Here is a 15,886-nt window from a genome sequence, read left to right on the forward strand (position 1 = left end):
AACCCACAGAAAAGCTATTCACTAATATCGGGACTACTTTTAGTCATGCTATTAGGTCACTTTATTCTTGTGCATAATAAATAGATACAGAAAAGTGTTGAAAATGTTATGACTCAACTATCTAATTAAAGCTGAGAAAAACTAACCTAGTCAGATTTTAGTTTTTAAATGAGAAATGACAAGAGTAGTAAATATAAAGAAAAACAAAAAGAACTTTACTTCTCCTATGTTAATACAGGTCAAGGGACCCTTTCTTCTCAAAAGGGTTGGTAACACCAGTTCTTAGCAATAGACATAAGGCACTTGTTTAGATAACAACATCACTGCATTTTCTTCCCACTTTTTTTTTCTAACCCTGTTTTCCCCACAGTATCATTTGGAATAGAGTGAATGAGGCAAATGTGAGATGATCCAGTTGATACTACCCAGAGCAAGAGAGTACATACAGTACAATGTTTTAGGGGTGATGTCTGGACATAAAATGAACCCTTGTCAATGTCCTCTGACACCAGACAATGTATCCACTATCAAGTAAACCTGAAAGAAAATAAAATATTTATTTAATAGTTCCAGTAAAATTGGGTTGGAATACAATATACAGGTTAGGAATTTAGCTCCTCGTGGGTGGCATCTGCATCAAGAGTTCTTAGTACTTATGAATATTCATTCTAAGACAATCTACATCATTTGAACATTGTCAGGACAAATATATGAATTTCATTTCCATATACAGTAGCGTTTAAACATAAGTCACACATACATCCCCTATCACATGGCTGGTGCCTCCTCCCAAGACCTCGTTGGTGGTAGAGGGAGCACTAGTGTTCTCCCTCCACCAACAACAAGAACTTCAGTTGCCACTCACAGGAGAAGCTGAAAAAGGTTTTGTTTTGTTTTGCCATCTGTTAAGATGTTCCTGAGACAGGGCCAGTTAATAAAACATAACAAAGCACTGGAGTTCAGTCTGTACTTGTCTTTACATCACTAAATCGTTAGACTGGGATGTGGAATGCAGGTCATGTACTATGAAATGTTGAGTTTAGCACACCTGTTCGATCAGTAAAAGGATCAGGTCTCCTGAAAATTCCCTTTAGAATATACTTTCTATAAACTAAAAAGTACCACAAAAGGTCAGTTATATATACAATCGATTCATTTTACTTAATCTCCTTATTTGCTGAGATCTTGCAAATGCAACGAAGAGTGTTAAGCCTCTGGCCATAGTTCTCAGTGTACAGGTTTAACATTTTAAGGCTCATTTTCTCAATCAAAATAGCAGTTCTCAGTTTTCCTTTCAAATTACTAATTATATTCATAGTACCTGCTGCCATCCTAGCCCTCAATGAAATCTTAATGCAGGAACAGCACTACACTTGCATTATGTAATTTTTTTGACACCAACACTAAGCCCAATCTAAAAAGCTCCCCTCTGCACTAGCCTTACAGCACATTACACTGCCTCAGGCTTGCACCTCTGTTTCCACCTGTGTATTTTCACAGAAGCCCAACACATATTAGTTGAAATATTCACACAACTGTTTTTCAAAACAATTTATTGCATCATATTTGGTACCTTATGTTTGACAACAAAAAGGAAATTACATCTGTAACTGCAGGAAAAAGAAGCTGGTCTGTTATTGAAAAAAAAAAATCTTGGGCCCTTTAAAAATTACAAAGTCTTGGGCTTGCCTGAAACAACTGAGCAAGAAATATATTCTTAGAAATGTAGGGCTTCAAGTATTACAAACCTGTGACACTGTGGAAAAATTCCAGAGGTATCTAAACTGCAGCACTTTTTTTTCTGCATATCGTGAACAAGGCCTGCGGAGGTTTTTAACTGTTAGTCTCTTGATCGGTCATAGAATGGTAGTCAGGAGTTCTGCTCTTTAACTCCAAGCCATGGTAGATTTTCTTTTTTCACTCTTGGGTGAAAAAGTTCATGCTTGCTAATTAGTTGGTGCCACATCACAGTGCATTTGGTTCTTGCATTACAGTTTTAACAAGTTTGGCCAAAACAATGCTGAAAGGTTTGCATTGTTATTTTAGTTCTTCAAGTTTTAGTTAGAATTGAGATTGTTCCAACTGGTTCCTCCAGTTAAAAACTGTGGTACAAGAACACCAAACTGATCATGTACAGTGAATTTTGGAAACACAACAAGTGTATTGAACACCCTCTAGGTTTCTTATAATTCTGCTTGGTATCTCTATGTCCCAGCTTCTACAACATCAAGCATCTGTTGCAGGCTTCTCTGTAAATGGCGATTCACACTGCATACTTCCTATGGTCAGAATCAACCTTGTAACAAAATCAGTCAGATGCTAAAGCCCCAACACCTCTTTGTGCTCAGTGAAAGAATCCAGTGCTACAACAGCATTTCTGCTGTCTGAGATATAATAAAATCTCACAAGACAGATTTAAAGTAATATTTCTGCCACACACCTGCTTTGTTAGCTGTAACAGCCTCCAGATTTTATATAAATTAGTTTAAAAACATGGGTGGGTAGGTAGGAATAGGATAAGGTATCTTTTTTTAACCCCTCAATTTTAGCAGCTTTTAATTTTTTAAGAAACTGAACCTATATCCTGTAATATGTTAGATATTTTATATATACTTTTCAGCAGGATAAAAAACGTAAAACACTATTTGAAGGCAAGAACATTTACTCTTCTCATTGTGTGTAAGTTAGAGCAATGCAGCAGGTGCGTGACAAAAATATTATACACTAGATATGGTCCAAAGTCATTCCATTTGCTTGTTTAATGATGTTCAAATTTCATTGGCCAGTTCTTCAGTTTCTGCAGAACTATCTCCGTTAACTGTGATCTTCATATCCTCTTCATATCCAGGAGGCATGAAAGCCAAAGCGTAAGGGAAAAGCTTATGACAATTTGCTCTGTAAACTTCAGCAGCTTCTTTACAGTCTCCTAGGCTACCATCACACAAGGCTTCTAATACCTCCATACATGTCTAAAGAAAGAAAAAAGGTCATGTTATAACTTGTCAAAAAAAAAGAGAGAGATTTTACTGTGAACTTATGAGACATTTCATTATCAAAAGATTTCCAAAATAAGAGGTGAACGTACATATTTAAGATACACAAAAGCATTTACTCCCGCTCTGCCTTCCATTAGAATTAGTTTCTTCAGAACTGCAGGGTTTATACAAAAGGATGGATGTTTAAACAGGGCCAGGACTAAGGTGGGACAAGCAAGGTGTGTGGGGTGCTACATCTAAAGACACTCACTCTCAGCAAGTAACCGCTGGCAACCTTGCCTCAGCCTATCTGGCTCTGTGTATAAATGTTGACATTTACATGCCACTGTCAATTACTTTAAACTTCTCAGAAGCTTAGAGCCAGTTGGCAAAATCAAACATTGTTTTTCAACCCTGTATTCAAATTAAAGAGAACCGTAAGGTATGTCCAATGACGAAGCAGGGAAGAGAGTCTCAGAAACACAAAGGGTATACATGCAAGAAAAATTTGTTCATGAAAACTGATAATTCTTTCAACCAAACCCTTACGTAGGTCTGCTTATATTTTTAAATGATTCATGTTGACTTGCATTCTCATGTTTTCTTCCTTTACCTTTTCACTTGGAAAATACCACACAGTTTCTGGATATATATAGTACCCCACAAACTTTGACAGCCTAGAAAGGTTCGAATCTAAATGACGTGTTACTTAGCATCCGAGAAGTAAAAACTTTCTTTCTTAAACATATTTACTTCATTTGCTATTAAAGGAGTATATTAAACTGTCTTTCAGCAAGTGCTTTTTTATCTGGCCAATTATCACACAAAGTAGCTGTTCTTTGTTTTCAGCCAAAAGTAGAATCTGTATTTTGCAACACACCCATATTATCTTTTACTCTACTCAATCACATGTACACTGCAAGCTGTAAAATGAGCATTTTAATTTAATCCCTGGTAAATACATCTTAAATACATCAGAATCGTCACTAAAACCACTGCTTGCTCAGAAATGTACAGATACGAACTGAGATCCAAAATTAATTAACTAAATTAGTGTGTAAAACTTTACCAAAACAAATTTCTTAAAAATATTATTCAAAATGATTATTCTTATTATTCAAGTAGATGTGAAACTAGTTACTGTATGCCAAGTAGCCTGCTGTATGTGTGTGCACACATACACAATCTTAAATAAATTTAAGAGAAGCTCAGTTTCTGAGATGGATTCATAATAGTTTGGAGAACAGTATGCATAAATAACAAAAAAACTATTTGGTGAAAATTATTCTCTTGGTGAAAAGAGAAACAAAAAGTAGTCCGGTACTCTTACAGAGAGATTATGAAAAAGTCTTTACCTGGAGGTTTCTGTTAGTGAGGGATTCATCAAGTGTTGTTGCCAACTCTATAGCTCGCTTCTGACTAGATGGATCTAAATAATATACCATTTTGGCAGCTAAATGAGAAGGAAAAAGGAAACTTGTTTTATTTCAAGATAAAACCAGCATTTTATCTTCTATCCATTCAACTATAAAATGAAAGGTAGGGGTCCTGTAGTTAAGATTCTGCGCTTCCACTGCAGGGGGCGCGGGTTTAATCCCTGGTTGGGGAACTAAGATCCCACATGACGTGCGGTGTGGCCAAACAAAAAAAAAAAAAAGAAAAAAAAAGGAAGGTACATGTGCACACAGAGTGTGGCACTTAATTAGAAAAATGGGAATAACCATTTGAAATATTGTTATTAAAAAAAAAAATCCTGAGAGAGTAGACCAGAAACAGTCTAAGTGCCCAAACTAGGAGAATGATTAAGGTAAGAGAGACTATGAAGAAATACAAATATTCTAATAATAGTTGTCTTTGTGTGGTGGGACCATGGGTAGTTTTCTTCTTTCTAAAATGAGCATAATTTGGCGTTGAGGAGAATACTTCAGAGAGAGAGAGAGAGAGAGAGAGAGAGAGAGAGAGAGAGAGAGTGTGTGTGTGTGTGTGTGTGTGTGTGTGTGTGTGTGTGTGTGTGTGTGTGTGTGTGTGTGTGTGTGTGTGTGTTGAGGGGTAGGGGTGTGGGAGATACCCAACCTTGATAGCACGAGCCAAAAAAACTGAATTCAGAATTCCACAAAGGCATATACAAAGCTGCTGGGCTTCTTAGCCAGGTATTTAAAAGCACACTACTAAAGCACTACCCATGCAGTCCCATCAAGTCCAGACTTTGGCACATTAGCACAGACCCTTGCCAAATGACCCTTGCCCATGAGATGGTTTCAGGTGTGTAGCACTGTCAAGTCTGATACCTTATAAAGCATGAGAAATGAAAGGCGATGGGTTGTATCCAAGTGATTAAGAGCATGTTGATGACAGAAAGAAAATAAACAGAAAGATCCTCCCTCACTGTATGTAACAGATAGCTAAATTCAGTTTATACTTGCTTCTTTGTAATGCCGATGCAGAACCAGGAGAAACTACTGGCCTTGATTCATAGTAAAAATTTTATCTAAGAAATTAAAAAATTTATGAGGCATATTTAAGCTGCCTGTTTTCATGGGAATAAAATGTGACATGTACGCATTTGCCTCTTCCCTGCAAAAAATGTGTAACCTTGTCATTGATCCATCATAATAAAAACTGAAGTTGTTTTAGAGTCTAAGATAAGGACAAAATAAAGTGATTACCTGATAATCTGTGTGGCAATGAATCAGAATTCCTTTTCAGAAAAGTTTCGTTAAAATTCTTTGGATTCGTTGCTCCAAAAAGACGATTCATTTCTTGTTTTAATACTGTTCTAACCGTATCAGGTAAATCTTTACTTTCACACACTGCTGAACAAATTTAAAACAAACTCTATTAGCAGTTAGATACTGATAAAGCTTGTAGGAATTAAAGAATTATCTACCTGATGAGGCCAATGAAACAAAGCAATTATATACAAAGACTAGATAAACCTACTGATAAGTCAACATTTAAAGAGCTAATCTATATAAATTCAAAGAATGTGTATCAGCAGAATAGTCTAATAATTTTCTAAAGGCTATCAAAGACATTTCATTGACAGATGATTCGTTTCCAGAAAAGAATTCTATATTGAAAACAATATAGATGCTGAAAGACGAAGTACCACAGCCTTCTAAGCCCCTCGCAGCTGCCCCCCTCAACTTTAAAGGGAGTTTATATAATAGGGGCTTGATGGCACCTACCTGGCAAGTAGTGTCACAGCAAATATGTAGTGCAGAAGACAACAGAATTTTCCTCACCCTCTCCATCTTCTTCTATACCCAAGTAAGCCATTACAAATTTATTTTAAAAAGTGGTCATTGACCTTTATTTTCAGTGGTTATGTGAATTGAGCTATCACTGTACAATAAACTCCGAAGGACCACCGAAGTATTTTCCTGTAATGAATACACTGTATTCATCATATTCCCAGGCTTTGGCATTCAGAGATGGAAAAACTGGCCCCCAACCTCTCTGGGTTGAATCCTAGTTTAGTTTTGTTTCATTATTATTTTGGTATAGAGAGACAGTCTGGAGCTTTGAGCCAGACAGACCTGGGTATGAATCTAGGCTTGGACAAATCATAACCTCTCTGAACCTCTTTCTTGATCTGTGAAACTGAGGTGATATCTAACCCAGAAGGATCACAGTAAGGAAAAGATACGAACAAAATAGCTAATGATGTAATAGGTATTCCATATACTGTAGGTACTATTTTTGTCACAGATTGAAGAAAAGATAAGCAGATTTTCCCTTACGATTAGGAACTACTGTTGGTGGCTTTCAAGCTCTGACTACAACTAAGTATCTGTACTCTGATGAACATGTATCCTGTATACATACCTTATTATGGGAAATGAAAGTTTCACAGAACACTGACCCTTAATTTGTGCAAGACATGGTTGGATCTTCCACTCTATTTCTATTTTAGGTTTTCAAATGCTGAAAATGACCCACTAAACTTCTTTCATTGTCTCACTAATGGATCATTACCCTAAGTTTAAAGAACACTGAACTCTTGAATAGCAAACATCCAAGTGAAATATTCTACACATAATTAGTAACTGAATAATTGATTGATATATGTCCTTTGTTGGTTGAACAGCATTTCTTCTATCATTCTACAGAACTGCGTAGTTCAAATACATGAGCTACTAATTAAATAATTTAGCTTAACCTCCATTATGGCTGTATTTGCAACTTGGATTTGGCAATTTATCAATATCCGTCTTTCGGAGAGGAACTGGCACAGGAGTACAGAAAGAACCAGCAGAAAAATTGTTAAAATAGGTTATAGCCAATTACAATGAACATTATGTCAACAAACAGGGGTCATCTATAAAATATGTTATTTCCATGGGCCTTATTGGTTTGCTTGAAATGCTTTCAGGATACTTTATATGCAGATAGGGAAGTAATTGTATAGTTTACATTATAGTTGGAAACTACACTTTTCATGTTTTTCATTACTTTCATTAACTTGTTTTCCTCAGATTAAACATCTCCCCAGAAAAATCAAAACTGCTTTAAAAAAAAAAACAAAAAAACCCTCATACAATTTTAAAAAATACATAAATATGTATCTCTTGGGATGTATCAAAGAGGAAATATTTAATAACTCCCAACACCGACTAATAGCTGTTTCCTTTTGGGGGGGCATTAATAGTTTGTATTAATAAAGCAATTCTTTGTTTAACAGACAAAAGGAATGTTTCCAAAAACATTTCCTTATTAGTTCACAAATTGTTTCTGGCCAGCTCAATTTTCTCTCCTAAATCATGTAGATCGGAACTGTAATTTCCAGAAAGATATCAATTACAATCAATCAACCAACCAATCAATCAATTCTACTGTAGCAAAAAAAAAAATTTTTTTAACATTATACACCAATGAGGTGAGATATTTATTTATTTATTTATTTATTTATTTATTTGGCTGGCTGGCTGTGCTGGGTCTTAGTTGTGGCATGTGGAATCTTTTTGTTGCCGCGTGTGGGATCTTTTAGTCGCAGCATGCAGGATCTAGTTCCCTGACCAGGGACCGAACCCAGGCCCCCTGCACTGGGAGCTCAGCATCTTAACCACTGGACCACCAGAGAAGTCTCTGTAGTAAAATTTAGAATGTCCTATGGAATTCTATATAAGGAAGTTCCATCTGTACCTTTAAGAAAAGGGGCAGCCTCAAATGCCGAAGATTTATTAGATAAGCTTTTATGGCTGAAGACTAATGAAGGGCGGGGAGTCAATCTAAAAATCCTTTGAAATTGATAAAAACTAACCAAAAAATACTGAGGTCTCAAGAAAGTAAAAAATCTCAGGGGCTTTCCTGGTGGCGCAGTGGTTGAGAGTCCGCCTGCCGATGCAGGGGACACGGGTTCGTGCCCCGGTCTGGGAAGATCCCACATGCCGCGGAGCGGCTGGGCCCGTGAGCCATGGCTGCTGAGCCTGCGCGTCCGGAGCCTGTGCTCCGCAACGGGAGAGGCCACAACAGTGAGAGGCCCGCGTACAGAAAAAAAAAAAAAAAAAAAAAAAAATCTCAGACTAGCTAATTATCTTCCATGATACAATAATAAGTCCTGTGAATGAATCAAAAAAAGTAGTAACTGCGGGTAGGGGAATAAAACCTTTTCTAAGAGGCTTATGATTTGAGTCCTCAGATATCCTAAAATTAAAATCATGTTTGGTTCATGCTATTAGCTTATTAGCAGATTAAATAAACCTAGTAATCATTAATAGTTAAAAGTCACACTGAGAAAGGGGCTGATTCTTAGCAAAAGGAGTTTCCCTGGGTTCCCAGGCTAGCCAGCATTTTTTGCTAATTGCGTAGAATATGTTCATATTTTGTGTGAGATAATGACTACTCACTACTAGGTTATAGCACAACCTACTAAGTGGTTTACTACTCAAAATGACAAATTAAATAAATGAGAGCATTAATTAAGCAAGGTGTTTTTTTGGGGGGGTGGGGGGAATACGTAAGTATGGTAGAAAAATAATCTGCAGGGAAAAGGAAGAAATGAGTTTGTACAAATGAGAGAGGAAAATGATGTAAGATTCACGGTAGATCAAAGTGATCAAATAATACTAATTTTAAAAGCATTTAAGGGAATATAAACATATAAGGCAATACTAAAACAACTGAATACCTAAGTTCCTATCTTTTACTTAGAACTGACCAGAAATATAATTAAATTGCTTTAAATTCTACAACTTAAAAAAAAAAAAAGTGAAAAATTTCAAAGTGGTAATATCATCCTCCTAATTAAAAACGGGGGAGGGAACACCCTATATAATAAGTGACTCCGTGTAGCAGTTATTATTTACGTTGGTAGTATAATAGCATTCTGGAGATTTGGAAGGTGCCCATAACCATGCTAAGATGAACATTCACTTAGAGAAGTCTCTACAACTGATAAAACAAGTGTGGAGGCATTGCTTTTACCTCCATACTCTCTGGAAAGGTGTTACTTGTGAAGATTTCTTTGTAAAGAAGTTACTACAATATAACTTAACATGACAAACGTGTTCCTGAAAAGTTACTTCAAAATTAAATCTTTTTCTCAAGAACCAAATATATTAGTCAAAGGAACACTGTGGGTTATAGTAACGAAGATGACTAAATCTAGTGAAAATAAGGATGACTTTGTAAATCTCTTCCTGACAGTGATGTCAGCTGAACGCCTGGAGCAATGGGCACAGCTAACATCAACTCCGCTCAGTCATTCTAACTTTGAATGCCAGGACCATTCTGCCTTCATTCCTCTGAAGTCCATAAGCATTTTAATTTTCTGAAACAACTGTTGCAAGAAAATGGTCATTACGTTCATCAATCCACACACTCATTACAAGCAAATACATCTAAATATGCCACTTTTAATTTGTGTTTCAAAGGAAAGTCTCTAACTCCATAAAATTTGTATGTATTATTATTATTATTTTTTTTTTTTTTTCTTTTTGCGGTACACGGGCCTCTCACTGTTGTGGCCTCTCCCATTGCGGAGCACAGGCTCCGGACGCGCAGGCTCAGCAGCCAAGGCTCACGGGCCTAGCCGCTCCGCGGCATGTGGGATCTTCCCAGACCGGGGCACGAACCCATGTCCCCTGCATCGGCAGGCGGACTCTCAACCACTGCGCCACCAGGGAAGCCCTATATGTATTATTTTATTACCTTTCAGGAAAGGACTATATAAAAACAAAGTATGTATATATTGAAAATAGTTTAAATGCATTCCATTCTAACAGAATGAATTAAGACTTGTTTCTAGCCTTAAAAGTTATTTTTAATACAAAAAAAAAAGACTGAAAAGAAACTCCCTTATTTTCTCTAAATACAGCAATTATTTCTTCTATTTTCTATAATGTGGTTACATTATTTATTAGTTCAGAATTTTTAAAAATTGAGGAAAATTTTTCTACGATTCAGTTTCTGTAACAGGAATCATTTTTTTGACAAGCATAAATATGATTTAAATAAGGCTTTACTTTTTCTTAGAAGTCAAAACAATGTTCTTAATTGGGACAATTTAGCATTTTTCAAAAGAATGACTGGGATGCTTGGTTTAATCTCATTATTTTTATATGATGTATGGGTTCACATGGGGCTAAGTATTCAGCAATGAGATAGCTAATTTAATAGTATTTCCAAATTCTGCAGACTGTTATATTAAAGATTCAATTTCTCCTTATCCAGTCACTTAAAAAGAAAACCAAAAACAACACTACTTGACTACAGGAGTCCTTTATTCTAAGCTTAAAGCTCTTGTAGTAGAAAGAACAATATGAAGACCTGGGCTCTCATCCCTGCTTCATTACTAATTATTGATGTTATCTTGAATAAGTAATTTAGTCTTTTAGGGTCCCAGATTTCTCAACTATAAAAGGAGAGATAATTAGCATAAAATTCCACCTTTTGTCCTCTAAAATTCTGTAGCTTTACTTCGCATTAAAACTAATGTACGGATCCTACTGTCTAAACATTTGAAAAGTGCAACAACTGTTTCAAAGTTCTTTTTAACCTGTATTTAGTGACAAAGATTTTATGACTCAAATAACTGTGCTAAAGACAGAGATAAACGAGATAACTGGTCAATTTCAAAGAGCTACTTTAATTTTAGAACAATTTACTAAGAAGTTTTACATAATGAAATATGATGCAAAAATTCAACTTATTAACTTTTTAGAAACAGAAATAAAGGTGATTCTCAAATATCTGGACTGAATGATTCTATGTCAAAATCAGGTAACATTTCTAGCCTGAAAATAAAGACCTTTATCACAAAGAAAAGAACGCTTTCCCCCCCCTCAGCTAATTTAATACACAGCAGCCTTAAAATGATTGAGTTTATGATAAACTTGTACAAATCACTTATACAGTCACTATCAACTACTGCAGTCAAATACTTAAGTAATGGAAAACAAAAACATACCAGTACTAAAGAGTCGAATCATACATTCATGAAGCCAGGGATGACTAGAATCAATAGCAAATGCCCTCTTTACTGATTGTAGCATCAAAAGAAACTTTTCTATAAAAAGAAAAAGATATATTTTGATCATTTGATAAAAAGAGATACCCTCCTTTGGAGGACTAATTTCTTACAAATAGAAAAACTCATTTAGAGTCAATCACATCTGAACTGAAACATATGACTAAAGCAAATGACTTCCTCAGATTAGCAACATTAGCTATTATTTTCCACACAACATTCTTTAAGAAAAAAAGGTTTTATTAAGTATAAAAAATTTAGATAGCATTCAACATTACTTGAACTAATGCCATATAAACAAGAAAATTTTGAAGCCATTTCATTCCCTAACCTCTTTTTTGTAGTCAAATAAACGAATTTTCCCCATTACTTAGAAAACTTCATTGTTTATGCTTGAAACTAATATTGTTTATGCCTTTCTTGTGTTTTGTGACACATGAAATGGTTTCCCTTCTACCTGACTGTTCCTCCCCTGTCAATCCCTGGCTTCTCTTCCCCCTCAAAAGGTATAGTATTCAACAAGGTTATGTCCTTAGTCATTTTCTAATCTTTCTCAATGCTATCTCCTCCTACCCCATCCCCCATGCTTTCCAAGCTTCAGTAGTGTTTCCACCTGATGAATGGAAAATTGCACCCGAATACTCACCACACTTCCAAGTCTCATCCATAACCACCTCTTTGTTAAGACTTCCCTAGTTTGGTATCATTCTCCAAATATCAAAATTCAAAACCCTGACTTCTGACAATTCCTTTTCCCTTACCCCCTACACTCAGAAAGCTAAAAATACTGCTATGTCCTTTGTCACTGCCCATTTCACACTGTTGCAACGCTGGAGAGTGATTCAGAGGTTAGTACACAGCAAAGAAGCCAACTGAATGGAATTTAGATTGCCTTTCACCACTTAAAGCAGAACAGCTTTTGTATTTTATACTCTGGGGTTCCATGCAAGAATATTTGTTTAAAAGAGAGTTGCGTTAACTGTTAAAAGTTTTAAAATTACTTGACTATTTATTAAACTAATTTTCCAGATTATAACAAAATCATTGTGGAAAATAGAAAATATAAAAAAATATTTTAATCACTCAAATTCCATCAAGAGATAATCTCATCTTTTGATCTATTTTCTTCCCGGCTACTTTTCTATTTTACATACTCATAAATATCTTAATAAAGATTAAAATCAAACTATAGCTAGTTCTGAATCTTATTTTGAAACATTATATAGCAACCTTTTCCTGGCATTTGATAAACATGATTTTTAAATTTTATTTTATTTTTTAATATTTATTTATTTTGGCTGCACTGGGTCTTAGTTACAGCACACCGGACCTTCATTGCAGCATGCGGACTTCTTAGTTGTGGCATGCATGTGGGATCTAGTTCCCTGACCAGGGATGGAACCCAGGCCCCCTGCACTGGGAGCACGGAGCCTTACCCACTAGACCACCAGGGAAGTCCCAGCACGGGTACTCTATAGAGGTACCATTTTAGTCTATCTTGTTTAGTAGGACAGTTACACTGTTTGGACAGTTACACTGACTTTCTGTCAGATGTTACTAACCAGTTTCTCTTTCCTTCAATATGCATCACCTCAGTGATAAACTTTTTTTCAATGAACCACTTGGATTACATCAATTCAATACCGTAAAATCTTCTTAGTATCTACTACGTATAGCCTATAAGAATTCTAAATCTCGTAACCAAGATCCTCCATTTATCCTTTATGTGGCTCAGGCAATATAGACAACCTCAACATTACTTACACACACTTGTGTTTTCTTCATGGATACTCTTCCCTTCTGTGCATCTTTTCTTTTAGAAGTATGGTACATTCTTCAAGATATACCTCAAACATCACATCTTCTATTTATAACAATGGCTAATAGCTGACATTTATTTAATGCTTACTGTGTATCAGACACTATTCTAAGATCTATGTGTATTACGTATTTACTAAATTTTTCCACATATGAACATGATAATGCCTATATTTCACCTTAATCCTGGTTATCTATTGTACATCTATTTTTGATGCTAATGTCCTAGAAGAGATAATCACATCATCATACTTCCCCACAGCATGTTGTAAACAGGAGGCATTTCTGTCAGGAAGCCACACTGGCATTTGCCAAAACACCCTACAGTGGTTAGGCTATCAGAACTGGGTGACTGTAGCTAAGAAATTCTGTGATCCATCTTATCAGGGCTACTGTACCCTAATTGCCTACCTTTCCTAAAGTAAATCTCAAAGGCAAAAAGATGAGTTTCTATCTTGTTCTTCACCAAGTTCTTCAACGGAGTTAAAAATTTAATAGCTTCTTCCAATGGAGTTTCAACCTAACAAAAATAAAAGATATTATACAAATGGAAGCAAGATTTTGGGGGGATGTGAATTTACTCTTTCTATCAAAAATACTTTTTTGCTAAAAATCACTTACCAGTCACCCAGAAATACACTGTCATATTTCACCCACCCATAATCTAAAGGAAGAGGATTTTGAACTCCTCACTGGTTTTTAACTGTTGAGATTATACATTATCTCTGGATAGAAACTATCCAACAAGTAAAGAAGAAGACTAAATAGAACCAAAACCAGGAAAAGAAAGACAGTATAAGAAACAGGTAAGATAGCCAAGGGAAAAAAAAAAAAGACAGAGAAGGGATGTGAAATAGGATGAAAAGGGCTAAAAACTGTAGAGAACAATGAAGAATGAGTGAATGCTGAGTATAATCAAGCTATCAAAAAATAGTACAATATCCACTGTGTTGCTTTGTTCCACTACAAATTCTACAGAAATCTACATTTATTCAAATGCTGTACTATTGGTGAGATGTCATTGGAAAAGATTTATATTTATAGAAGTCTGTCTCTACCACTCTTCATTAATTATATAAATGCACTAACTACATATCTGTGATATTACCGGGCAAGTATAATACTCACTAGCTAATTGTGCTACTCTACTCCTAGACTGAGTACTGAGACAAGACTATTCTCTGTAGACTGGGGTGGAGGTAGGTAACAACACTATATTTATCAGAAGGGCACTGAACATCTGGGTCCTATATTCACTTCTCTCACCACAGAGGCAATAACAATTTACCCTCAGTGGAATTCGGATATGCCGTTATCTGTCCAACATGCTTCTGCCAGTACAGTAAATTGTGGTTTCACCAACACATTTTCTGGCCAAGGAAATTATTTAATAGCATTAAAAACAAAATAAAACAAACAAACAAAACCAAGTCAAGCCATAAACGGTGTCTATAGGATTTACCTTGTACTAGTATGCAAAGCACTAGCCATTATTCTTAAGGATATATGCCAGAAACCAATACATGACAGCATCACTCTAATAGCTGTAGATATCAAGAGACAGAGGAGAAAACATAAGTATGCCTTTCTCACATTTGTAAATATTCTGCTTCTTATTCCCATGACTCTATGCTCTACTCAGTTAGAATCTGTGGTATACAGGGGAGAAAATAGTTACCAGGGAAAGGCAGAGAACTGGAAACTGAAACTGCCCCCCAGGTACATCAAGCTTTTCATTCCTCAAGAGGTACAGACTGAAAGGAGGATCACTGCATTGACCAGGATAATTTACTCCAGGGAGATATGGCTGTTATTATTATAAAATAGAAGCAAAAAAGGATATTGGGAAGTGGAATCAAGCATTTGACAAGCATTACACTGACTGAAATTAAGTATCTGATTTGGAAAGGAAAAAGAGAGGAATGAATTGTGTGCAGTTCTCATAAAGGAAAACATACGCCCCCAAAGGAGATGTGGGTCTCTTGCCCCCGCATGCTCCTGTGTGCCTCGCACAGGGAAGATTTTGTCAAGCTAAATCTAAACAATAAAATATAGGTACATAACCAAAATAGAGCTAACTGCATTTCTACATTTACATATATACAGTGCAGTAGAGGGTGATATAAACAAAAGCATATAAATCGGGATGATGCTCTACAATCAGTGCTTCAAGATTTAAAAAAAAGGTCAAAACTACCCTTGAAAATCCCTGAAGTTGTTGAGACAGACACATAGATATAGATATGAATATATAATATCACTAGTTTGCATTATATGTATGAAAACCACACATTTAAGTACCAAAATCGCAATCATTGTAGCAAGATAGTCACACTCTGAGAAGCACAAGAACTGAGACGGCAGTCATACCTCCCCCACCTCAAACTCAGGTGGGGTCCTATGTCCACTGAGAGAAGTACTGGATGGAATTGCCAGCATCATGCATACTCTTTTCTGTCTCTGTCTCGAAAAAAGATTACATCCAGTCAAGATTTGAATTTACCTAAGTTAAATAGATATAGAAAGGGACTGCCCTGTGTTGATGGGCCATTTAAGACATTTGCAAGGGCATTTTTTAATGTGCAATTTTAAAATTTATAAACTGGCCTGAACTCTAATCAGA

At 35.9% G+C, this 15,886-nt stretch overlaps 1 protein-coding gene across 2 annotated transcripts in view; it reads right to left on the reverse strand.

Annotated features, from left to right (window-relative positions):
- Window positions 1–2,757: 2,757 nt before the first annotated feature.
- NAA15 (N-alpha-acetyltransferase 15, NatA auxiliary subunit) overlaps window positions 2,758–15,886 on the reverse strand; it is a gene marked incomplete at its 5' end in the record, with an annotated part of 78,197 nt that continues 65,068 nt past the window's right edge. The window contains 5 exons of one of the 2 annotated variants that reach the window (XM_079702779.1): window positions 2,758–2,969; window positions 4,331–4,428; window positions 5,642–5,785; window positions 11,386–11,484; window positions 13,675–13,783. In XM_079702779.1, the coding sequence (XP_079558905.1) occupies window positions 2,769–2,969; window positions 4,331–4,428; window positions 5,642–5,785; window positions 11,386–11,484; window positions 13,675–13,783 (651 nt within the window). In that variant the 3' untranslated portion in view covers window positions 2,758–2,768. Of the gene's footprint in view, window positions 2,970–4,330; window positions 4,429–5,641; window positions 5,789–11,385; window positions 11,485–13,674; window positions 13,784–15,886 lie in introns of both variants that reach the window. The other variant, XM_079702778.1, reaches the window with a different exon arrangement.

The sequence above is a fragment of the Hyperoodon ampullatus genome (genome assembly GCF_949752795.1).
Source record: "Hyperoodon ampullatus genome assembly, chromosome: 1".
NCBI lineage: Eukaryota > Metazoa > Chordata > Mammalia > Artiodactyla > Ziphiidae > Hyperoodon > Hyperoodon ampullatus.